At 45.2% G+C, this 25,548-nt stretch overlaps 1 protein-coding gene across 1 annotated transcript; it reads left to right on the forward strand.

Moving 5' to 3' along the window:
* Positions 1–6,167: 6,167 nt before the first annotated feature.
* Positions 6,168–22,526, forward strand: kcnk10a (potassium channel, subfamily K, member 10a). Its single transcript, XM_061051339.1, has 8 exons — positions 6,168–6,611; positions 7,574–7,959; positions 15,315–15,432; positions 16,156–16,316; positions 18,361–18,553; positions 18,833–18,975; positions 19,637–20,741; positions 22,397–22,526. The coding sequence occupies exons 1-7, from the start codon at positions 6,557–6,559 to the stop codon at positions 20,309–20,311; spliced, it is 1,731 nt and encodes a 576-aa protein (XP_060907322.1). The 5' UTR covers positions 6,168–6,556; the 3' UTR covers positions 20,312–20,741; positions 22,397–22,526.
* Positions 22,527–25,548: the final 3,022 nt, after the last annotated feature.

A 25,548-nucleotide genomic window follows, 5' to 3' on the forward strand; every position in this document is an offset into this window, starting at 1 on the left:
CTCTCCTCTCCTCTCCTCTTCCTCTCCTCTCCTCTCCTCCTCTCCTCTCCTTTCCGTTTCCGGTGAATGTGAGTGTGAGTGACGGTGGTGGTGTTGCGAGTGGCGCATAGATTGAATTGTTTATTATCCTTTCTACTGTTTTCAAAGTGCATGATCAGGTAAGATTGTTTTCATATTTATATTGAGTGTTGTTGGCTGTGTAAGACAGATCGTTGGAGGGGTTCTCGGGAGGAATGGCGTCTGCTGAGACAGTGGTTGTTTTTCTGAAGAGTCAGCCTCTTGTGTATCAGCTGATTGAGAGTGGTGTGTTCATTAGGGATTTATTTGTACGTTTTTAAGTTTCCCCGTTGTCAGTTCCCTCTACGCGGATCACCCTATCCGGTGTATCTAGCCGTTTATTTCTAATGACTTGTTAGAGAATGAGCTCCGCAGATTTGGGAAGTTTGCGAGTGCTTTCAAAACTGTGAGTCTAGGGTGTAAAGATCCCAAACTGAAACATGTTCAATCTTTGCGGCGTCAGGTGTTCATGTTTTTGGAGTCGCCCACACAGACTCTGGAGGTTTCCTTTCGAGTTAAACATGGTCACGCTTCTTATATGGTGTATGCAAGCACGGGACAATTAAAGACAAAAAATTAAAGACAATTACAGCAGGAGGTGGAGGTCGCGTCCGCGCCTGGTGCTGAGGCCGCGGCTGAGGTAGAAGTGGTTTCGACCAGCTCTCAGGCTACAGAAAAATCACAGACTGTAGATAATGATAAAACTGAAGATTCCACAAGTTCTGCAATTGTAGATGTTTCATTGAAGGAAGGTAAGACAGTGTGTTGTAGCCAGGCATCATGTGAAGGAGAGGACATGGATGAAGATTATGAGTCAGACAATGTATCCATTGTTGATTTGCCAAATAGTGGCTCTGATCTTTATTCTTTAGAGTCAATCAATCAATTTATGGATGAAACGTACAAAAAAACAGTAACAATAAGTGACTACTTTAGTGATACTGATAAGTTCATAAAGTCAGTCGGCATACTGAAAAGACAGGTCGGTTTTGACCTCCTGGATGAGAAAAAACGTTTCCGTCTAAAAAAGCACATCACCACACTAAGGAAAGCTGGAGGTAAGAGGGTGAAGAAGACAAAGAAATGATCATGCATCACAAGGTGTTTTTCTTCTTCTACTGTTCCCTGTTTGTGTCTACTTGTTTGTTTTTTCTCTCTGATCTTTCTATGAGGAGTCTTAAGATAGGATCTCTTCACATTAATGGTGGGAGAGACAGACAGAAAAGAGGCCTTATCTCCAAGATCTCAACTCAGAAAAACATTGATATCTTGTTTAGAGACTCATACCACACCATCAGATGAGACAGATTGGGGTTTATGGTGGGAGGGCTCTAACTACCTTAGCAATGGCACCAACTTTAGTGCAGGAGTAGCCATTTTGTTTAGAGCATCTGCAAATGTAAAGATGGTCTCTTGTGCTGAAATTGTAACGGGTAGGCTTTTAATTGTAAGAGCAGAAATAGAGGACACTGTTTTCTGTTTCACTAATATGTATGCTCCAAATAATGGAGCTGAAAGGGTAGCTTTTTATACCCGCCTCCAAAAGTAGTTACTGATCTACCATCAGGATCAGATCATTCTTGGTGGTGATTTTAACTGCACACTTGATTTCACTGTGGATAGAATAGGAGAGGAGCCACATCCACATTCATCCCAGACTCTAAACACTGTCATCTCTCACCTGGATTTGTTGGACACATTTAGAGTGAAACATCCACAATCCAGACAGTATACATGGGTCAGGGTTAACAGTAACAGGGTGTGTGCAGCTAGACTGGACAGGGTTTATATCTCCAGAACTCTCAACCCCAGATTAATTCATTGTAATATTTGGCCTGTTGGCTTCACTGATCACCATTTAGTTAGTGTGGAGCTGATTATTTCACCAGGTGAAAGGGCTAAGTCCTTCTAGCATTTTAATAACAAGCTTCTACTGGACAATGTTTTCTGTAAAAAATGTGAGTGTTTTTGGGATCAGTGGCAATTAAAAAAAGTTGAGTTTGATTCTTTGAAGCTTTGGTGGGAGGTTGGTAAAGCTCAGATTCATGTTTTTTGTCAGCAGTATACGTCACACTCGTCTGCTAGATTAAAAACAGTCGTTAATAATCTTGAGGACAACATTAAGAACCTTGAGGAGGGGTTAAATGGGAGTGTGGATCCCACCACTGGTACCCTGCTGAAGGAGAAACGTATGGAGTTGAGCTCTTTCCTGCAGGAGAGGGTGAAGGGAGCTCTTGTGCGGAGTCGTTTCCTTCAACTCAAAGACATGGATGCCCCAACGTCTTTCTTTTTCAATCTTGAGAGATCTGTGGCTCAAAAAAAGCTGCTGACATGTCTTAAACTGCCAGGAGGTCGTATAACAGCTGATCCAAAGGAAATAAGATAAGATAAGATAAGATAAGATATGTTTATTGTCATTGTACGAGTACAACGAAATATTGTTGGAGAAGCCTGTAGATGCCTAATATCAGAAATATACAAATATACAAACACTAAAACCAAATATTCAAAGAAGAAATACAATTAAATAATACGATATAGTATACAATTAATTTCTTTCTTCTGCGATGCAGAGAGTCAATGGGGGGGTCACTTCTGTGAGTTCAGGAGTGAGACCGCTCTGTGGTAGAAGCTGTTTCGGAGTCTGGTTGTGTGTGCATACAGCACCCTGTAGCGCTTGCCAGAGGGCAGGCCAGTCATGCCATGCAGTTCTATGAAGAGAAGTCTCTTCTGGAAGGGGAGCTGACTCTGGAGGAGCTCACTGCTGCTGTCACTCAGATGGCAACAAGACGAGCACCTGGAATAGATGGGTTGTCCACAGACTTTTTTAAGAGGTTCTGGAGTATTCTTGGGTCTGACCTGCATAGTGTTTTAATGGAGTGTTGCAGGACCGAGTCTCTTCCTGGTTCTTGTAAGAGAGCAGTTCTTTCTCTGCTCCCCAAGAAAGGTGACCTGGCATTGTTAAAAAACTGGTGGCCGGTTGCTTTGCTCTGTGCGGACTACAAGATCTTCTCCAGAGCTTTATCGAACAGACTAAAGGACGTTCTGGGAAGTGTGGTCCATAAAGACCAGAGTTACTGTGTTCCAGACCGGACAGTCATGGATAATATTTTTCTTATTAGAGATGTCATTGATGTGTGTAAAATCTATAATATAAATGTTGGCATTGTGTCACTGGATCAAGAGAAGGCGTTTGACAGGGTTGATCACTCTTATTTGTTTTCTGCACTGAGGTCTTTTGGTTTTGGTGATGGTTTTGTGTCATTAGTTGGTTTGTTGTATCAGGGTGCACAGTGTTTGGTGAAGATGGGGGCGGGGTTGAGTCGGCCAATCCCTGTACGGCGAGGGATCAGACAAGGTTGTCCCATCTCCGGCCAGCTGTATAGCTTGGCTATTGAGCCCTTGCTGTGCAGGTTGAGGGGCCGGCTCAGCGGGCTCTCTTTGCCCGGGTCCTGTTATGGTTCATCCTTGCAGCCCCGCCCTTCCTTATGTTTGTTGTTTGTTTTCCCCTGTTTGTCTCTACCCTCTGTTTCTCCTCCCCTGTGTGTCAGGTGTGTGTGAGTGCTGGTGGGTGTGGTTTTCTCCCCAGGCAGCCCAGGTGCAATCAATCATCCTCATCTCCAGCAGTTTATCTACTCCGGTCCTTTCACCATTCATCGCCTGAGTATACTATATCCTATATATACTATATATATCTGTGGTATTTACCTCGTTTTGGCCAACATCTCTGTGAATCGTTCTGTGTGAACTTCGAGTGTTTTGCTAACATCTACCTTTGTGCTTCTCTGCCTCAGTGCCTGGTGTTTTGTGCTCGTGCCTGGCCGCCTACTCGTGGAAGCCTCTACTTTGTGGATTTTGTTTTTTCAAGCTCCCAATGCTCTTTTGGCATTGTGGTTTTTGTTGTCGCACCTTAAAGACTGTTTGGATTGTGCCTCTGTGTCTGGAGTTTTGCTTTTGGGTCGTACTCTCGTGCCGAGTCATAACAGGTCCTGTAACATCGAATGTCCCCCCTACAGTTTCTGCCTATGCTGATGATGTAAACATCTTCATCAGGGGGACGTTCAGTGTCTGCAGGACACCCTGTCCCTGTATGAAAGGGCAACAGCTGCACAGGTGAACTGGGAAAAAAGTGGTGCCTTATTGTTGGGAGAGTGGAGGGACCAGGCAGTGCCCAGACTGCCTGGTGGACTTGAGTGGGGGAGGGAGGGGTTGAAGGTGTTGGGGGTTTATTTGGGTACCGAGGGCTTTAAAATTAAAAACTGGGAGGGAGTTAAGGAGAAAGTGTGCGCTCGGTTGTCTAAATGGAAATGGTTGCTACCCCAGTTGTCATATAGGGGAAGAGTTCTGGTGGTCAATAACTTGGTTGCCTCGACTCTCTGGCACAGACTTGTGGCTTTGACACCTCCAAGAGGGCTGATGGAGGACATTCAAAGGGCCATCCTGGACTTTTTCTGGTCAGGCAAACACTGGGTCCAGGCAGCAGTCCTTTACCTGCCAGTGGCTGAAGGGGGACATGGACTTATAGACCCTCAAAGAGGGTCAATATCACCTCCAGCCAGGTGGTTGAAAGAGTGGTGAATGAAGTCTTTGCTGCACTTCCAGAACAACTTGTTACATTTATAAACATTGAGAATCTGTGTGAGCAGTCCCTGTACGAGCTGTCTGTTGAGAAGAGAACAGCAGACCTCCAGTGGAGAGTTGTGCATGGGGTTATAGCCACTAACAGATACCAGTCCCTCCAGGATTTCGCAGACTTTTTTGGGGATTGTTGCGGCCTAAAATGACTGCTTTCGCGGCAGCTTTTCAAGAAAATTGCAATGCAGGTTGTGATGTTTTTAGACGTTTTTTTGCAATTAAATTGCGGCAGCAAGCGAAAATTGCGACACTAGTTGCGATTTTTTTTTTTTTTTTTTTTATGTAAAAAAATTTAGTTTTTTATTATTAAACTATTTTCTTACACACACTTAGATGTGATTGAGTGATGCCTATATTTTTAACCTGAGCAGAGCCATTAGCTTTGGGAAGTTACATATTCCTCTGCCTCACTCAGTGACATCTCTCTCTCTTTCACACACACACACACACACACACACACACACACACACACACACACACACACACACACACACTCACACTCTTCATCTGATTTCATTACACATCCAAATTAATATTTTGCCTTCAGCTTTTAAACCATTTTAAACATTTTACGACTTTGTATTCCTAACTACTTTCATGAATACACGAATGCACACACGCACACACACACACGCACGAGCGCGCAAACACACACACTGTTTGTTTTGCAATCAGACAAGCTCTATCCATGCAGAAAAGTTGCGGTGATTGGACAAAATTGCAAGGTCGTCCAGAATTTGCGGGGATTGGTTGAATTTGCTTTATTGTTGCGATCGCAACTTCCTGGAGGGACTGAGATACAGAGGTGGGACTCACTCTTGTTTGTCCTTTTGAAAAGATTGTTTTAATCTCTCGGGGAGGATTTCTCTTATGTATTGTTTGTTTTTGGGCCAAAGTATTCTGCAAAGAAAAAGACTGTACATACACTGTTTAACTTTTTATCTGGCTCGGCCAAGTTGGCCATTTGGCTCACACGCAAGAACCGAGCTCAGGGTACTGGCTGTGTGGAACCGGTGCTGGTTCTGGAGGGACTTTTGAAGGCCAGACTAAAGGTTGAATTTGCCTATTATCGAATGATGGACAATGTGCAAGACTTTAATCGTGTATGGGCTGTGGAAGAAGCTTTGTGCTCTGTGGGTGAGGATGGAGAGCTGATTATTAATTTTTGATTTAGGGTAAATGTATTTTATATATATATATATATAGATATATTGTGAGTTTTGTTGCACTTGTTTTGTTTATTATTTATCATTATTATTTATTTTCTTCTCTTGATCGGAGTGATGATGTGACAGTGTTATAATTTTCTCCTGGTAGTGGTAAAATAAAAGGATTTTGAAAACCAAAAAAACCTCACCTCTCCTCCTCTTCCCCTCCTCTTATCCTCAGTAAACGGAATCACTCCTGCTGTAATCTTATTTCTGTTGTATTTTTTCCCTCTGTGAACTGACGTCGTGTGTCGTAGTGCGCAGCCGCAGACACGCTGGTGCGACGCGGCGTGGAGGCAGACGGACTCACAGCAGCAGCAGCAGTATCAGCGTCGGGTGGATCCTGCAGAGGTTTGCTGCATCCTGACGGTGATCATGAGACACAAAACATCCGTCACGATGTGAACGTTAAATTCTTCAATGGAGCTTCGTCTCCCGCTGCGCGTTCCCGCGCTCATTCCCGCAATCGGTGGTGAGACGGAGCTGCTGCGGGCGGAGGGTGTGAGTCCAGACCGGAGAAGAGCTTCCCGCTGCGGATGATGTGTTTTTCCTGCCTTCCTGTCTTCCCTCCTCTCCCGGTGAACGTCGTGCTGAACGGTTCCGTCAAACCGTTTTCTCTCAAACAGAACCAGGACTAGAACCGAGGCCGAGTCAAGATGAAGTTTCCCACCGAAAATCCGAGAAAACCAGGGACCGTGAACCCCCCACCAGGTGAGTGTTTCTGAGTTTACTGCTGCAGTGAGTCCGCAGCTCGGGTCCGTGTAAACACGCAGGCACGTACACGCTGTGTGTGTGTGTGTGTGTGTGTGTGTGTGTGTGTGTGTGTGTGTGTGTGTGTGTGTGTGTGTGTGTGTGTGTGTGTGTGTGTGTGTGTGTGTGTGTGTGTGTGTGTGTGTGTGTGTGTGTGTGTGTGTCATTGGGAACAAGACATCATCAGGGATAATAATGATGATATTATCGAGTATTGTTCAGTGAGGCGCTGCAGCAGAATGTAAACAAAAGACTGATGCAGCCTTGTTAACTTCTCCAGCAGCATCTGATGTTCAGCTTCACATGTTCATCACATACAGCTTCACATGTTCTTCGCATGTTCATCACATACAGCTGAACATGTTCATCACATACAGCTGAACATGTTCATCACATACAGCTTCACATGGTCATCACATACAGCTGAACATGTTCATCACATACAGCTGAACATGTTCTTCACATGTTCATCACATGCAGCTTCACGTGTTCATCACATGTTCATCACATTTCTTCAACTTAAGATTCATATCACACCAAGCAGATTACAGAAAAGGGATTATTCCTATTCACATAGTGCCGGCATGGCTGTGGTGAGGCAGTAACACAGGTGGAGCTTTAAAAACGAACACGTTCAAGGACAGAGTTGAAGTAAAGATTAAAGACAGACAACATCAGGTGGAGCATCTGTGGTCACACAGAGTGATGGAGCAGCAGGTGGAAGCTCTGCTGTCACTGTGTACTGAAATATGATCAGAGTCCTTCTGCTCACAGACCACTCTGCTTCATCTACAACTCAGGACATTTCCTCTCTAACGTCTGTCTGTCTGTGTGTGTGTGTGTGTGTGTGTGTGTGTCTGTCTGTCTGTCTCTCTGACTGTGTGTCTGTCTGTCTCTCTGACTGTCTGTCTCTCCTGTTTCAGTGGCGGTCCAGACCAACATGGTCCTCCCTAAGAAGGTCCAGCCAGGCATGCTTCAGTCCAGTCTGGTCCAGGCCAGTGTGGCCACCATGCAGAACCCGATGGGCTGTGCCGTGCCGCGTCTCTCTGTCTCCACGCGCCCCGCCAGCGTGGTGGCCAGCATGGAGGCGGTGGTGGATGGCTCAGTGCCCTTCGCCATGATGAAGCTGAAGACGGTGCTTGCGGTGTTTGTGGTGGTAGTGCTCTACCTGATGGGAGGGGGGCTGGTGTTCCGGGCGCTGGAGCAGCCATTTGAAAACAACCAGAAGATCACCATCACGGCAGAGAAGGCCGCCTTCCTCAACAAACACCCGTGTGTGTCCCGCAACGAGCTGGAAGCTCTCATCAAGGTGAGACTCCATGCTCAGCCAGAGGGGAGAGGGTTCACTGAAACCAGAGCTCCATATCGATCAGACACACACACACACAGACACACGCACACAGAGCTACATGAGCCTTCATACAACCTTGAAAGTCATTGAACAAGCTGAAAGAAAAGTTCCTCTGAGAAGTTTACATTCATTTAAAGTGAAATCAACAGAAGGGTAATTGTTGATGTTTGTTCCAGATGTTTTGAGGAGCAGCCAGCTGTTTCTATGTTCAGGACTTTTTGTCATTGTTCCAGATGTTTTAAGGAGAAGACAGATAGTTTAGTGCTCAGGATTGTTGATCGTTTTTTCCAGATGTTTTGAGGAGCAGCCAGCTGTTTTAATGTTAAAGATCACTGGTCGTAGTTCCAGATGTTTTGAGGAGCAGCCAGCTGTTTAAGTATTCAGGATTACTGGTCGTAGTTCCAGATGTTTTACTGTTCAGGATCACTTGTCGTAGTTCCAGCTGTTTTAGTGTTCAGGATCACTGGTCGTAGTTCCAGATGTTTTGAGGAGCAGCCAGCTGTTTTAGTGTTCAGGATCACTGGTCGTAGTTCCAGATGTTTTGAGGAGCAGCCAGTTGTTTTTAGGGTTCAGGATCATTGGTCGTTCCAGATGTTTTTGAGGAGCAGCCAGCTGTTTTTAATGCTCAGCACCGAGTGGAAACGTCACATGCTGTGTGAACAATGTTCTGTTGAAAACTTAACCTGAACCTGGCATGAGACAGGCGAAGGATGTTTTCCTGCTGCCATTTAACGTAGGTTGCTTTCTCATATAGAGTTCAGTGGACTCTGTGTGTTTCAAGGGTGAAGTTGTTGTAGTGTTGCATTTTTCATTTGGTTCGGTTTGCTGGGCTGAAAAACAAGTTTCCAAATTGGAAAACAAACTGAAGTCTGAAGAACCATCCGAGGAGCAAATGAATGCAGCATGTAGCCCCTGTCAGTAGTTGCTGCCACCCGGCCTAATGTTATGACCCCGAAGAGAACAGCAGGACAGTGGAAGAATGACATCCCGTAGCGCTGCGCAGTATGGCAGTATTTTGATCTATAAACTGGAGATAAAGTTATATGTAGGCTGTGTCAGGTTAAAGTGGCATATTGTCCAGAGTGATATTTAACCACACTTAGCCACACAGGCATAACGACCGTTAACCTGCAGGTGTCACGTTCAGGTAAAAAACAAGGAACTGAACCCAAGTGCAGAAGCTAACAAAAATTATTTATTTAAAATAAAGTTCAAAAGTCCACAACAAAACAAAACTGTTATGACCAACTCGTGTAGGCCCTAACATTCAATGGAGGTCCACACAGTCAACTTGCTTCTTAAGTTTAGTTTATTTCAAAACAACACAAAAATACAAGGGCAGAGGGAAATAAGTCTATTCTGTCCAGAGGAAGAGAGACAGAAAGCTGTGGCAGCCTGGCTTATATGCCCTTCCACTCAGGTGAAGCCCATCTGCAATCAACAGGTAGGTGGGCGGGTCTCCCAACGACCAGCAGGCATGCCACCACCAACCACCAGATGACGCCAAACTCTGAAACACAAAACAACAGCAGTACCAGGCCAAACACCATGGCCAGGGCCATCACAAAACTTACTATCAAAATCCAACAGGAGAAAACAAGGAGCCGCGAGGAAGCATAAGGAGACACTAGTAAACTCCGGACCTTCAGGCGTACGGCCTGGAGGCAGTTCAGGAGGGAGGTCTGGAGGAAGGCTATAAGGCCACGACAGTTTGGGAGGCCAACAAAACAGGCAGTTCTGTTCAGGGGGGTGGCCGGGAGGCCGACCAAACACAGGTGACAGTTCAGGGGGGAGGCCAGGAGTTTTCGGTCTTGCCTCAGACAGGGACAATGGAGACCACAGGACCTCTGATGAGGACACAGGTGTGAGCAGAGTCGGCAGGACCTCCGACGAGGACACAGGAGTGGGCAGAGTCAGCAGGATCTCTGATGAGGGCGCAGGAGTCTGCAGGACCTCCGACGAGGACACAGGAGTGAGCAGGGCCTCTGACGAAGGCACAGGAGTCAGCAGGGCCTCTGACGAGGGTACAGGAATCAGCAGGACCTCTGACGAGGGCACAGGAGTGGCCAGGGCCTCCGACGAGGAAACAGGAGTGGGCAGGACCTCCAACAAGGTAACAGGAGTTGGCAGTGCCTCCCACAGAGACACGGGAGTGGGCGGGGCCTCCCACAGAGACACGAGAGTGGGCAGGACCTCCAACCAGGAAAGAGGAGTGGGCAGAACCTCCCACGGAGACACAGGAGTCATAGGAGTGGGCAGGGCCTCCCACGGAGACAGGGGAGTGGCCAGAACCTCCCACGCAGACACAGGAGTCAGACGGTGCTCTGCCAGAACGGGGGGCAGATGGCGCTCTGCCGGAACAGGAACAGGGAGCAGATGGCGCCCTGCCGGAACTGGTGGCAGACAGCGCTCTGCTGGGGCCAGGGTTGAGTCCTGGGCTGAGGCCTGGGCTGACACTTGGGCCGAGGCTTGGGCTGAGGCTTGGGCTGAAGCTTGGGATGAAGCTTCAGCTGGTGTGGCTGAGGAGACTCTCTGGAGCTTTCTGGCTCCAAGGCAAGGTCCAACAGAAAAGCCACCAGAGAGCTTGAAGAGATAGACTCCGGACATCTTCTTGTGCCTCTTTGACTCTTTCTCCTCCCACCACGGGAACCAGGAAATGAGAGACTAATGGGACACAGGGGTAATCAGACACAGGTGAGACTAACGACACAGGTGAAGACAATGAGGGCAATCAACGCTGGAGGGAAACACACAGAGGCACACACAACACTGAGGACAACTATGACAAATACATGAAACACTGAAGACACTGTTAAACATAGACACACTAGAACAAAGAGGGACACAAGGAAATGAAATTACAAAATAACACAGGAAACACTGAAGACTAAACTAGGAAACACACGAGAAAAACCAGCAACACTAGGGAAGAATGAGACCTAAATGATAAATACATCTAAACTGTGAAAAACTAAACTAAACAGACCAACTCATGACAGCAGGGAGGACTGAAGGCTACTGTGTTTAGCAATGCTAACGTTAGACATGCTCGGCAAACCTATTGACATTGTTTACAGACTGCCAAATTCAACCCACAATGCACTGCATTTTGGTTTACTTCTCTTGTTTGGTCTGGAATGCATTCTCACCTACTGTATGACAAACCAAACACTGGTGAACTTGGAAGCGAGCCCAGACCCCTGTGTTTAAGCGGACCAGAGTTCTGTTATTTGGTAGGCACCAGAGTTCGTTTGAACGTTCACACCACGCCAAACCAAATGAACTATGCAACAAAGTGACCAGAGTTCTTTAAAAACAGACCAAACGGCTTAGGTGTGAATGCACCGTTAGAGACAGAAAATACAGACAGTTTTTTTATGGACTCATATACTTCATTATGTTCGATTCATTTATTTTTAGTTGTTTGATATCATTATACTCATTCTACAGCACTCTCTTTTCTGCTAACAGCTGTTTGGTCTGGTTGTTAAGGCTCTTCCAGTTTCCCCTTTTTGGAATGACGATTACAAACTACCGCCACCTGCTGGCATGGAGAGTTATTTCCTCTCACACATACGCAGAATGTACATGGTGGTTGGCTGTCGGCTGTAGTCTTAGCGGTGTGTTCAAGTGCAACTTTTTGGCCAAGACAAAAGGCGTTGTGCACCGATGCCACAGGCGGCCTTCGTCACCACTAGTTCTTGGTGGTCTGCTTGGTGTGTCAGGGCCTATATGGACTCCAGCTGTATGGTCTGGTTGTTATGGACTCCAGCTGCCTGGTCTGGTTGTTATGGACTCCAGTTGTTTGGTCTGGATGTTATGGACTCCAGCTGTCTGGCCTGGTTGTAGACTCAGGCTGTTTGGTCTGGATGTTATGGACTCCAGCTGTTTGGTCTGGATGTTATGGACTCCAGCTGCTTGGTCTGGATGTTATGGACTCCAGCGGTTTGGTCAGGATGTTATGGACTCCAGCTGTCTGGCCTGGTTGTAGACTCAGGCTGTTTGGTCTGGATGTTATGGACTCCAGCTGTTTGGTCTGGTTGTTATGGACTGCAGCTGTTTGGTCTGGATGTTATGGACTCCAGCTGTTTGGTCAGGATGTTATGGACTCCAGCTGTTTGGTCTGGATGTTTTGGTCTCCATCTGCTTGGTCTGGATGTTATGGACTCCAGCTGCTTGGTCTGGATGTTATGGACTCCAGCTGCTTGGTCTGGATGTGATGGACTCCAGCTGTTTGGTCTGGATCTTATGGACTCCAGCTGTTTGGTCTGGATGTTATGGACTCCAGCTGTTTGGTCAGGATGTTATGGACTCCAGCTGCTTGGTCTGGATGTTATGGACTCCAGCTGTTTGGTCAGGATGTTATGGACTCCAGCTGTTTGGTCTGGATGTTATGGACTCCAGCTGTCTGGCCTGGTTGTAGACTCAGGCTGTTTGGTCTGGATGTTATGGACTCCAGCTGCCTGGTCTGGATGTTATGGACTCCAGCTGCCTGGTCTGGGTGTTATGGACTCCAGCTGCTTGGTCTGGATGTTATGCACTCCAGCTGTTTGGTCTGGTTATTATGGACTCCAGCTGCTTGGTCTGGATGTTATGGACTCCAGCTGTTTGGTCTGGATGTTATGGACTCCAGCTGCTTGGTCTGGATGTTATGGACTCCAGCTGTTTGGTCTGGATGTTATGGACTCCAGCTGTTTGGTCTGGATGTTATGGACTCCAGCTGTTTGGTCTGGATCTTATGGACTCCAGCTGCCTGGTCTGGATGTTATGGACTCCAGCTGTTTGGTCAGGATGTTATGGACTCCAGCTGCTTGGTCTGGATGTTATGGACTCCAGCTGTTTGGTCTGGATCTTATGGACTCCAGCTGTTTGGTCTGGATGTTATGCACTCCAGCTGTCTGGCCTGGTTGTAGGCTCAGGCTGTTTGGTCTGGATGTTATGGACTCCAGCTGCCTGGTCTGGTTGTTATGGACTCCAGCTGTTTGGTCTGGTTGTTATGGACTCAAGCTGCTTGATCTGGGTGTTATGGACTCCAGCTGTTTGGTCTGGATGTTATGGACTCCAGCTGTTTGGTCTGGATGTTATGGACTCCAGCTGCTTGGTCTGGATGTTATGGACTCCAGCTGTTTGGTCTGGATCTTATGGACTCCAGCTGCCTGGTCTGGATGTTATGGACTCCAGCTGTTTGGTCAGGATGTTATGGACTCCAGCTGCTTGGTCTGGATGTTATGGACTCCAGCTGTTTGGTCTGGATCTTATGGACTCCAGCTGTTTGGTCTGGATGTTATGCACTCCAGCTGTCTGGCCTGGTTGTAGGCTCAGGCTGTTTGGTCTGGATGTTATGGACTCCAGCTGCCTGGTCTGGTTGTTATGGACTCCAGCTGTTTGGTCTGGTTGTTATGGACTCAAGCTGCTTGGTCTGGGTGTTATGGACTCCAGCTGTTTGGTCTGGATGTTATGGACTCCAGCTGTTTGGTCTGGATGTTATGGACTCCAGCTGCTTGGTCTGGATGTTATGGACTCCAGCTGTTTGGTCAGGATGTTATGGACTCCAGCTGCCTGGTCTGGTTGTTATGGACTCCAGCTGTTTGGTCTGGATGTGATGGATTACAGTTGAAACCCAGGATGATAATGGACGACATAATGCAGAGAGAGTGCATCCGTGGATCAGAGCCAGCTCACATTTAGATGCAGACACCTTCACACAGAAAGCCAGAGCTGCAGAGTAAGTTCGGTAACTAACAAGCTCTGTAATGCAGGCTCTGTACACAGAACCTCATTACTCTGTTTGCAAGAGGAAAAAGAACAAGGTCACATATCACATCAGAACTCTTTCTAGAAAACAGCCATTGTACAAAACAAGCTCCAATACCTCCAACAAACTGTGATTTAAAATCATAATTGACTTCAGAGTGTAGTTGTTTTCAGGTCATCTTTGAATTCACATAACACTCTTATATAAATGATCGTCAGATATGCAATGAGTCAGACTTTAGTTTGGCTCTTACAGATAATCAATGGTTGATGGATAAAACCTCTTCCTGCTGATTCGTTGTCTTTCTCTCTCAACGCTGCAGTGAGTTTCAGTTGATGACTCGTATGACTCACCCTGCTGTGTGATGGTCCTCACAGATTCACTGTCACTGTAAGGTTTAAAACAGATCACTCTTTAACTTCCCAGTACTCATCCATTCTGAAGAGTTGAAGGGTTAGGATCAATATTCACAGACACGTTTACACTGAGCAGAAAAAAGTAGATGCTGATTCATACATGATCCAAAATGGCGACACGTTTTAACCCATAAAGAGTGAGAGAGAGAGAGAGGAAGCCAGTGTTTAATGAGTTTCAGTCCTAACCTTGTGTGTTCGACCTTCAGCCACTCAGCAAGCCATCACAGCCAGCGTATTCCTCGATACACTGAGGCGCCATCTGCCTTCTCACACACGCATACACGCACGCACGCACACACATACACACACATACAGCACATAAATAACTGATTTAATGAAAGTGTGAAAGCTGCTTCTTTCAACACCTGAAGTGTGTGATAGTGAAATGTAGGATAGTGAAGTGTTTGATTGTGAAGTGTGTGATAGTGCAGTGTGTAATAGTGAAGTATATTATAGTTATGTGCATGATAGTGAGTGTGTGATAGACTGAGTGATAGTGAAGTGTGTGAAAGTGAAGTTTTATGAAGTGAAGTCTGATATAGTGAGGTGTGTAATAGTGAAGTGTTTTATAATTATGCATTGATAGTGTAATAGATAGTGTTATATATATATAAGTGTGTGATAGTGAAGTGTAATATAGTGAAATGTATGATAGTGAGTGTGTCATAGTGACGTTTTATATAGTGAGTGTGTGATAGTGAAGTGTAATATAGTGAAGTGTTTTATAGTGATGCATCGATAGTGAAGTGTGTGATAATGAAGTGTGTGATAATGAAGTGTTGCCTTTTTGACCTTGCCTTTGCCTAGCCCTCTGGATTTGTTTGTTGTTGCTAAATCGTGTACCAAACCCCTGCCTTGATTTTTGAACATTCCCTCTGAGTCTGCTGTTGCTCCATTTACCGTGCGTCTTTGTGTCAAGTGTGTGTAATATAGTGAAGTGTGTGTGTGTGTGATAGTGAAGATTGATACAGTGAAGTGTGTGAAAGTGAAGTGTAATGTAATGAAGTCGGATATAGGGAGGTGTGTGATAGTGAAATGTAATAGATAGTGAAGTGTGTGATAGTGATGTCTATTATTGGAGGTTTGGCCCGCACATGAACAGCAAACACAAATAGTTTTTTTTTTTCTTTTCTTTCCTTCAGCACTCTGTGGACGCTGTGAACGCCGGCGTGAGTCCTATCAGTGACACGTCGTATAACTCGAGTCACTGGGACCTGGGCAGCTCCTTCTTCTTCGCTGGGACGGTCATCACAACTATAGGTACTGAGAGCTCACAGGTTCATTCAGGAGAACATTCTCTGTGTGTGTCTGCAAGTCAAACTAGTGAAACTGTTCTTCTGAAGAATCTACGAGTATTTGGATATTTGTCTTCAGTTGTTTTGTTCATCACTTTATAAAGACAGAATTGTTATTGTTTATATCAAATTGCATGTTCTCACCACATTTTCTCAACACATGTTCTGATTCTTGTCCGTGGACAAGACACCTAACCTCGACTTGCTTCGGTTGCTTTGTTGTCGGAGTATGAAGGCGGATGAATGGGATTAGTTACTTCTGATGGTCTCACTACATAACAACAACTGCCATCGATGTGCCTCATTCAAACAGCAACACATGTTCTCAACACTTGTTCTTTTTTAAAGAGCTCGGTTCTTTCTGATTTGCTGTTGGTTGAAGAATATAACGTGAAGATAAAAAATCATTCTTGGAGATAAAACTTAAACTCCTCCTCCCCCTTCATGTCATCTCCTTGTCTTCCTGTCCTCTTCTTTTCTACTCCTTCCCTCTTCTCCCCTCCTTCTCTTCATCATCATCATCCTCATCCTCCTTTCTCCTTTTCTTTTCTACTCCTTCTCCTTCTCCTCCTCCTCCTCCTCTTCCCCCTTCTCTCCGACCCTCCTCTGCCCTCCTCTTCTTTTCCCTTCCCCCTTCTCCCCAACCCTCCTCTGCCCTCCTCTTCTTTTCTCCTTCTCCTCTTCTCAGGTTATGGAAACATTGCTCCAAGCACTAAGGGGGGGAAGATCTTCTGCATCCTGTATGCCATATTTGGTATTCCTCTGTTTGGCTTCCTGCTGGCGGGCGTTGGCGATCAGCTGGGAACCATTTTTGTGAAAAGCATCGCGAAGGTGGAGAAAATGTTCAGAGTGAGTCACAGAAGTCTTCTAATAATTTATCAGCTTCATGACATCTTATCATATTTAAACATTGGTTTATAACTAATTTATAATGTTTAATTATTCATTTGTTTACAATCTTTGATGTGTCTTTCATAAAATATTCATTAAACTCTGATATTTACTTATCAATATATATGATAACTATAACTGATGTATTATATTGTAGGGTTCAGTTTGAATCCAGATTCTGTCTCCCTTTGTTACCCAAAGGGATTATTTACTTTCACTTTCACAACAGTCTCCACAGCCTATAACCTCCAGTGCACCTAAAACACGCTCATGGTTCAAACCGTCCACACTGATAATAACTGCAACTCTAATAAAACATAACACATATTTTCAACAAAACAACTTCATTACACTATAGGAACATTAACTTATTCCCACAATTCCAGGTGGCTGAACTAACTGGGACGCTACATAGTAAGCTGTCCCAGTTAGTTCAGCTACCCAGCTGAACTAACCCATCAGTTATCCCATCTACCCAGTGCTCAATTTGTAAACCCTGAGCTCCCGGAGCACACAGAGTGTTCTGTCCCGGTGGGTCAGGGGGGGAAAAAAAGTCATGGAATGCATAAAAATGCACAGTGCCTCTGGCACAGCGGGGAATTCACAATGATCACTTTAAATCAAGAAACCCATACAATCAGCTGTTTACAGTGTGCAACTCTCTCTCTGAGTGACCTGCTGTCTACTTCAGCACCGTGGACAGCTCCGCTTTGCTGCTGCGAATTTCACCATTGCCAACTCAAACAGCAACAATTTCACCATTTCACAGCACAAATGTCTACGTATACACCACAGGGTTTATAATAATTAAATGCTCAAATATTTTGACTCCATAAGCATTAAACCACCAGCATACAACACGTCTACCTGTATGTCTGGGGAATACTATTATATAATCAACACTACACAGCAGCACAGCAGAGAACAACCAGTGCTAACCTGTGGCTCAGTTGGTAGAGTTGTCGCCTCTCAACCGGAAGGATGAGGGTTCGATCCTCAGCTGAACATGTCCGATGTGTCCGAATGCTACCTGCTGCTGTGCTGCTGCTGTTGATAACGTTGTCACGTACATCCTCCGCAAAGACTTCTTTAACCTTCTTTGGGTCTGACTGACCTACTGGTTTGAAAGCTGATTGTCTTTTTGACCTTTGCTTTCTTGTCCCTTGCTGTGCTAAATCAAAACGCAGACAATAACATCAACTTAGCCATTGTGACTTATGCAAACTCCAATAAAGATTCCCCAGTAATTCAAAGGCAAAATAAAAGTGACCGAACACATTAAATATTACACAAAATGTATTCAGACATGTTGATAGGAATAACTTTATATGAACTGAGACTGAGGATGACAGCTAGCAGCTCCCGGTGGATGACACAGCAGTGTTTACTGAGCCTGCTGAGGGAGCGTCAACAGTTAACGGTTGTTTGGGGTCTCTGTAGGCCAAATACAGGGGCCCCAGGGTGTTTCCGTCAAACGCTCCAAAGAAGCTGCACAGTCGTCAGTCCACTGGGAAACTTGCCTTTCTGGGTCAGCAGGTGCAATGGGTTGGCAAGGTCCTTGACGAATCGGCAATATTACAAGGCCAGCCTGCAGGTTGCTGCAAACAGTCAAAACTGTGTGTGTGTGTGTGTGTGTGTGTGTGTGTGTGTGTGTGTGTGTGTGTGTGTGTGTGTGTGTGTGTGTGTGTGTGTGTGTGTGTGTGTGTGTGTGTGTGTGTGTGTGTGTGTGTGTGTGTGTGTGTGTGTGTGTGTGTGTGTGTGTGTGTGTGTGTGTGTGTGTGTGTGTGTGTGTGTGTGTGTGTGTGTGTGTGTGTGTGTGTGTGTGTGTGTGTGTGTGTGTGTGTGTGTGTGTGTGTGTGTGTGTGTGTGTGTGTGTGTGTGTGTGTGTGTGTGTGTGTGTGTGTGTGTGTGTGTGTGTGTGTGTGTGTGTGTGTGTGTGTGTGTGTGTGTGTGTGTGTGTGTGTGCGCGCGTGCTGTGTGTCCGTCCGTCCGTCCGTCCCAGAACAACCACAACCAGATCAGTCAGACTAAGATCCGTGTGGCCTCCACCCTGCTCTTCATCCTGGCGGGCTGCATCCTCTTTGTCACCATCCCCGCGGTGATCTTCCAGCACATTGAGGGCTGGTCGGCGCTCGACTCCACATACTTCGTGGTCATCACGCTGACCACGGTCGGGATCGGAGATTATGTGGCAGGTGCTCAAAATAATTTCTCCAATGTTTCATATTAAACTGAGCACAGCTGTTTTACTGTGATGGTGATGAAGATGAGTGTGATGATGAGTGTGGTGATGAAGATGAGGATGAAGATGAGTGTGGTGATTAAGATGAGTGTGATGATGAAGATGAGTGTGATGATGAAGATGAAGATGAGTGTGGTGATGAAGATGAGTGTGGTGATGAAGATGAGTGTGGTAATGAAGATGAGTGTGATGATGAAGATGAGTGGTTTTGATGAAGATGTCTTCCTTTCAGGGGGGGACCGTCGTACTGAGTACAGTCAGTGGTACCGTCCTCTGGTCTGGTTCTGGATCCTGGGGGGTCTGGCGTACTTTGCCGCGGTGTTGAACATGATCGGAGACTGGCTGAGGGTTTTGTCCAAGAAGACGAAGGAGGAGGTACTCATTGAGGAAGAGGAGGAGCTACTGATGATAAAGATGATTTATAAATCATGTGATGGTCTTAATTTGAATAAAGTGAACCTCAGGTGATAATCAGCTGATGATATTAAACACACCAACAAACAACAACAGAAAGACCTCTCCTTAACATCCATACTCTGATAACCTATACATAGATATAATACTACTCGAATTATCACATCTTCATCAGGTGCTGACTTTTGATTTAAAACTTATCTTTTTCTGTCACACACACTGTATCAATGATTTAGTTCATGAATTGATTAATTAGTTAGCCTGTTGATTACATCACATCTTATCTGGGCCCCTAGCTGGACTCTTTACACAGCAGCCTCTACCATCAGTGTGTGACTGTGTATGAATGGATGAGTTAATACTGATGGACTCCTCACACAGCAGCCTCTACCATCAGTGTGTGAATGTGTATGAATGAATGAGTTAATACTGATGGAATCTTTACGCAGCAGCCTCTACTATCAGGGTGTGAATGGGTAGATGTGACCTGTGTAAAAGGGCTTTAAGTAGTCAGAAGACTAGAAAAACGCTATGCAAGCTAAAGTCCATTTACCATTTATATTTAATATAATCATAATTATTTTCATATTTGTTTATGTGTTGATGTTCTTTTTACGGTTAGGTTGGAGAGATTAAAGCTCATGCTGCAGAGTGGAAAGCTAACGTGCGAGCGGAGTTCAGGGAGACGCGGCGGCGGATGAGCGTGGAGGTCCATGACAAGCTTCAACGTGCCGCCACCATCCGTAGCATGGAGCGGCGACAGCTGGGATTGGACCAGCGCGCTGTGTCGCTGGACATGTTGTCCCCAGAGCGCCGCGCCATCTTCAACAGCTTGGACACCAACAACTGCAAGACCTCCTCCCAGGAGAGCATCGACATCAAGCTCAACAACCTCCGCCTGCGAGGGGCGGAGCACTGCGATCGTCACTCTGACCACAAGACCACATCCGAGGACAACATCTTCAACCGGCTAGGCTCCGTCACCAAACTCACCAAACGCAGTCGTAACCGAGAGCTGAAGAAGAACATCCCAGATGAGACCCGCCGGCCGCACAGTGAGACCTACAGCTGCGGCACGCCTATCTTCGACTGCAGCACGCAATCCGCTGACGAAGGAAAGAGGAAGGATGAGGGAGACGACGACAGAGAAGACAAGGAGTGCAACACAAGCTTGTCTGATTTCCCGCTGGTCGTGGAAGCATGTAAAGCTCAGAACGGGTTTAACATCGAGACCAAAGAGTCTGAGAGCGAGAAAAAGCCTCAGACCTCGGAGCTGCAGATTGAGATGGACCCATAGACAGAGAGAGGTTTGAAACTCACCCATCAGTGCCTTATGTCTCTTATTCATGATAAAGGAGGTCAACAGCTGCCCTCGTGTGCTGTAAACTGTGACTTCACACTTTCACTGTGCTTTATTCACATGCAGTGTTTGTGCCGAGAAACAGAGGTGAAAATGAAAACAGCTCAGTTCTCAGTGTTTCTGCACGGTCATCTCGGCATACATCTGTATTCCCTGTATGAATAATTTCATTCATGACTTGACTCATGATTCCAGATGGGGTTAGGGGTTATGTCGTTTTTGTTTGACCGGGACTCTGACAAGTTGTTTCATGACCACACCATCACTTACTCACGTATCACAGGATGAACCAATCAGTGACCTAGCTGCTGAACTTTAACAAATACATCATCTTTACTCTTTAGTTTACCAAGAGGCTAGATCAGGGGTGTGAAAACTTTTTGACTCGCGGGCCACAATGGGTTATAAAATTTGACAGAGGGGCCGGGCCAGGAACAGATGGATGGAGTGTTTGTGTGAACTAATATAAATGACATGTAAAAGCCATTACATGAAAGGATTTGGCCTTTAACAGGTAGCAAAGCATGAATATGCAAGGCTCATTGTACAAATTGATTTCCAAATGCATTCATTTAATTACACTTATTCATGTGTGAAAATATGTCCACAGCAAATGCAAAGTCACAAAGCCAGTTCTTGTCACTTAGCTCAGGAAATTTGTCGGATTTCCCCATTAACTCCAAAAATGCGCTGATCTCCTCTTTCAGCTCCCACACTCGTTGAAACACTTTGCCCAAACTTAACCAGCGGACACGAGAGTGGTACAGTAAGTCCTGATGATCCGCATCAGTTTTCTCCAGGAACGTAATAAACTGACGATGCTGAAGTCCCCTTGCTTGTATCAAGTTAACAAGTTTTACAACTGGATTCACGACATGATTAAGCTGCAATACAGACTTACACAGAGATTCCTGATGGATGATGCAGTGAAGGAAAATAACATCCTGGTCAGGGTTTTCCTCTTTCACTTTATCCTGGATTCTTTCAGCAGCCCAACATGTTTTCCAGTTAAATTTGGTGATCCATCCGTTGTGACATTGGCAAGTTTACTCCAAGGTAGCTTCATTCTCTCGATGACAGCAGACACCTGGTTATACAAGTCCTCTCCTCGCGTTTTTCCTTTCAGGGACTCCATGGTCAAAAACTCCTCCGTTATCTCAAAACTGTCATTAATCCCTCAGATAAAAATGAGGAGCTGAGCAGTGTCTTTTACGTCATTGCTTTCATCCAGCGCTAGTGAATATAACTTAAAGGACTCAGCCTTTTTGTTTAATTCGATGGCTATATCTTCGTCAATCAGTTCCACACAGTGAGTCACAGTCCTGTGTGATAAACAGATTTTTTCAAACTGGCCTTGGCTCTCCGGACACAAGAGACCTGCTGTCTCTACCACGCATTCTTTTAAAAACTCGCCTTCGGAGAAAGGCTTGCTAGCCTTTGCTAATTTGAATGCCAGCAAAAAACTTGCCTTGGTAGTTGACTCTTGAATCGCAGTTTGTTGGTGAAAAAAATGTTGCTGAGTCTAAATTAGCCTTCAACCTCTGAGCCGCAGCCGTACGTTCTTGCGTGGACTGCTTGCTAGCGTAGTTAGCATGCTTCGTAGCAAAGTGACGGCTGATATTGTACTCTTTGAAAACTGCGACAGTTTCTTGGCATATCAGGCATACAGCCTTTGATCGGACTTCAGTGAAAAAATATTTAGTTGTCCACTCCGTATTAAACACTCGGCATTCACTGTCCACTTTTCTTTTCTTTGGTCCGCTCATTTTTACAGAAGGGCTCATACGGGTTCATAGGGCAAAGCGAAAAAGTGAAGAAGGGAATAATACACCACACTCTGAAGTGCGCCATCTATTGGGGAAACGCGGGCATTACAGGGGAAAACGAACAAGGTTTAATTATAATAAAATTGTATTTAATAATAATAGAATTTGGGCAAGTTCGGCGGGCCGGATTAAAAAGCCCAACGGGCCGTATATGGCCCGCGGGCCGTAGTTTGCCTATGCCTGGGCTAGGTTATAGCTTCATGTTTATCTAATGAACCCTGGGCATCAGGTATCAGTCTTTGGACTTTTCACATTTCTTACATTGAACATGAAGCTGCTGCATTGTCTCTCTCAACACTTACAGAGATTAAAAAAAAGAAGTGAAACTTACTGATAACTTGATTCTTTTCTCACCGATTAAGTCAGAGCTGATTTCGTCACGCTTAGATATAAGGTGCAACTGCTGCCTCTGTTGGAACTACCTCAGCTGCTGACACACAAACAGAGCTGGACTGTTTTATTCTTTGTCTGTGATGGGTTTGTTTTCTCTTACTTAAGTTGTGAGGGGTAGGGTGGATCAGTGAGGATCAAGGTTAGGGGTTTGGGTCAGGGGGGTAAGGATGAATCAGTGAGGACCAGGGTTAGGGGTTTGGGTCAGGGGGGTAAGGATGGATCAGTGAGGACCAGGGTTAGGGGTTTGGGTCAGGGGGGTAAGGATGGATCAGTGAGGACCAGGGTTAGTGGGGTAAGGATGGATCAGTGATGGAAATAGATGACCGTGTTTCATTGAGCTGGACCTGAGTTGTATTAAATCTAAAACAGAAATGTGTTCGCTGTCAGTCAGGAAAGTTCAGACTCACACTGTTGGAGGATGAATGAAGGCCAATGATGCAGAAAAAAAGAAAAGGTTATTAAAATACAATGTGTAACATTTAATGTACGCCAAAGAGACGAGTGAAAAGGTCAGATGTCGAGATCTATGACACTCTGAAAAAACTCTTGGAGGAGTAGCTGAAAAGAAGCGTGGTGTTGACTCTTCATGCCTGTGTCTGTTTATGCTTCATAATGAAACTTTTAATGTCGATGTTGTAAAACACGCCTCATGTTGTCTGTGCATGGCGATACCTGTGTCATATGACCACATGTGACATCATGTGACCTCATCAAACTGATGTCTCAGGGCTCGTTGTCCTCGTGTGTCGTCTGTCATTGAGAGAGGATGATGATGCTCGTGTTGTTTTGAAAAGAAAGAAAAGCCATAAAGGAGGAACGAATCACTGAACAGAGTGAGGGACGAGGAGGTGATGTCACTGTGAGGTCATCAAACGTTGTGATGTCACTATAAGGTCATCAGACGGTGGGATGTCACTGTGACCATGTATTGTCCACCTCTGATCACACTTCACCATCTCCACTGACTCAACAAACATCACATGGAAGGTTCTGGAGAAAAAACCTGGAAAATGCACGTCAACAAACTTTAGGGAGACTGGTTGGACGCCTGATTGGCTGAGACACCTGTCAATCAAATGTACTTCCTCTGGTGACTGTGTCTCCTCCATCATGAGGCAAAGAAGACAAGAAAAAAAACGTCCTGTTAAAAGTTTAAAGGTCATCACGGGAATGTTTTAAGCTGGAGAATTTTTACAGACAGCACCTGGTGGCCATCCGTGGAAGTACACGTTAAAGACTTTCAGCCATGTTGGCTGACTGAGTGACGGACACAAATATGACATCATGAAGAACGTGGCATTACATGACTATAAATGTAAACTGATTGTACTGAGAGATAATACTCTGTTTCTCACACACCTGAATGTTACTCTGTCAGTGTATTTGAACTCACATGCCACTCGTTGAACACACACACACACACACACACACACACACACACACACACACTCTGTGTGAACACACTCTTTGTATACACAGTCACAGACACACACATACACACACTAACTCTCTGATCACAAAGTGAAGCTTCATCAGGACTACGTTTTTTAAAGCTCGTAAAAACTACAAATATGTCAACACTTAAAAAACAGACGTGTAATAAAAAGGCATGCTCGACTGCAACACTAAAAACATGTTTAAAATGTTGAATGTAAACAAATACACTTAAGGGGGAGGAGGAGGGAGGGAGGAGGAGGAAGAGGATCGAAATGACGATGAAGACACTCCATGTTCTCCTGCCTGCCCGTGTCATGCACACTCTGCACATGCTCAGTACGCTGCTCACAGTGTCTTTACATCAGATGTAGTGATCGTCTTTTAAAATAAAGATCACTGAATACAGAGCTCTCTCTCTCTTTATGTGTATGTGACAACAGTTTATTTGAGTAGTTTCAGTCAGGATTTAGAGTCCACCATAGCACTGAGGCTGCACTAGTTAAAGTTACAAACGATCTTCTTCTAGCTTACAGGGACTGCTTTAAGTTGGTTTGAATCCTACTTATCAGACCGATCTCAGTTTGTACATGTTAATGATAAGTCCTCTATGCACACCAAAGTTAGCCATGGAATGCCACAAGGTTCAGTGCTTGGACCGATTATTTTTACCATATCAATCAATCATTATTTGTATATCTCAAGACACTACAAAAAGCAGGTAAAAGACCATACTAATTGTTATGTAACAAAGACCCAGTGTTAATCCATCATGAGTACAGCACTTAGCAATGCTCATGGTACCTACAGTCTCTAAAAGTACTTTGGGAGGTAGAGCCTTCAGTTATCAGGCCTGCTCATGGTACCTACAGTCTCTAAATGTACTTTGGGAGGTAGAGCCTTCAGTTATCAGGCCTGCTCGTGGTACCTACGGTCTCTAAATCTACTACGGGAGGTAAAGCCTTCAGTTATCAGGCCTGCTCGTGGTACCCACGGTCTCTAAATATACTGGAATATTTTACCATTCGGGATACGGGGGGCAGACACACTCTGTATTTTCAAAAATAGACTTAAAACTTTCCTTTTTGATAAATCTTATAGTTAGGGCTGGCACTGGTGTAGACCAGCTCCTAGTTATGCTGCTATAGGCTTAGACTACCGGGGTGAAGTGGCACATTGAGCTCTTATCTCTCTCTCTGAGATCATAATACTGCATGTATCTATCTCACTAACCACATATTTTCCTGGGAGCTCCTGAGCTCTCTTAGGCTCCTCAGTATCGTTGGTGGACAGCCTGCCTGAACGAATCTCCCCCATCCCATTTTCATGCCCGGCGCAGTTTCAGTAGATGGCTTTTTGTCATTAGCCTGGATTAAGGCTTGGTGTTTGTAATTTAGCTATGAGTATGGTCTTTTTACCTGCTCTTTTGTTATATTAAATAACAAAGAGTAAGGTCTTTTACCTGCTTTTTGTAAAGTGTATTGAGATAACACTTTTTATCTTTAAAAGGCCCCTTTCTGC

Source organism: Labrus mixtus, chromosome 12, assembly GCF_963584025.1.
Source record: "Labrus mixtus chromosome 12, fLabMix1.1, whole genome shotgun sequence".
Lineage (NCBI taxonomy): Eukaryota > Metazoa > Chordata > Actinopteri > Labriformes > Labridae > Labrus > Labrus mixtus.

Bases quoted from the DNA above. Each gene is read 5' to 3' on its own strand.
- kcnk10a (XM_061051339.1), top strand. From the start codon at position 6,557: ATGAAGTTTCCCACCGAAAATCCGAGAAAACCAGGGACCGTGAACCCC. The intron at 16,317-18,360 runs GTGAGTCACAGA...CGTCCGTCCCAG, and splicing joins AGGTGGAGAAAATGTTCAGA to AACAACCACAACCAGATCAG. The intron at 18,554-18,832 runs GTGCTCAAAATA...TCTTCCTTTCAG, and splicing joins GATCGGAGATTATGTGGCAG to GGGGGGACCGTCGTACTGAG.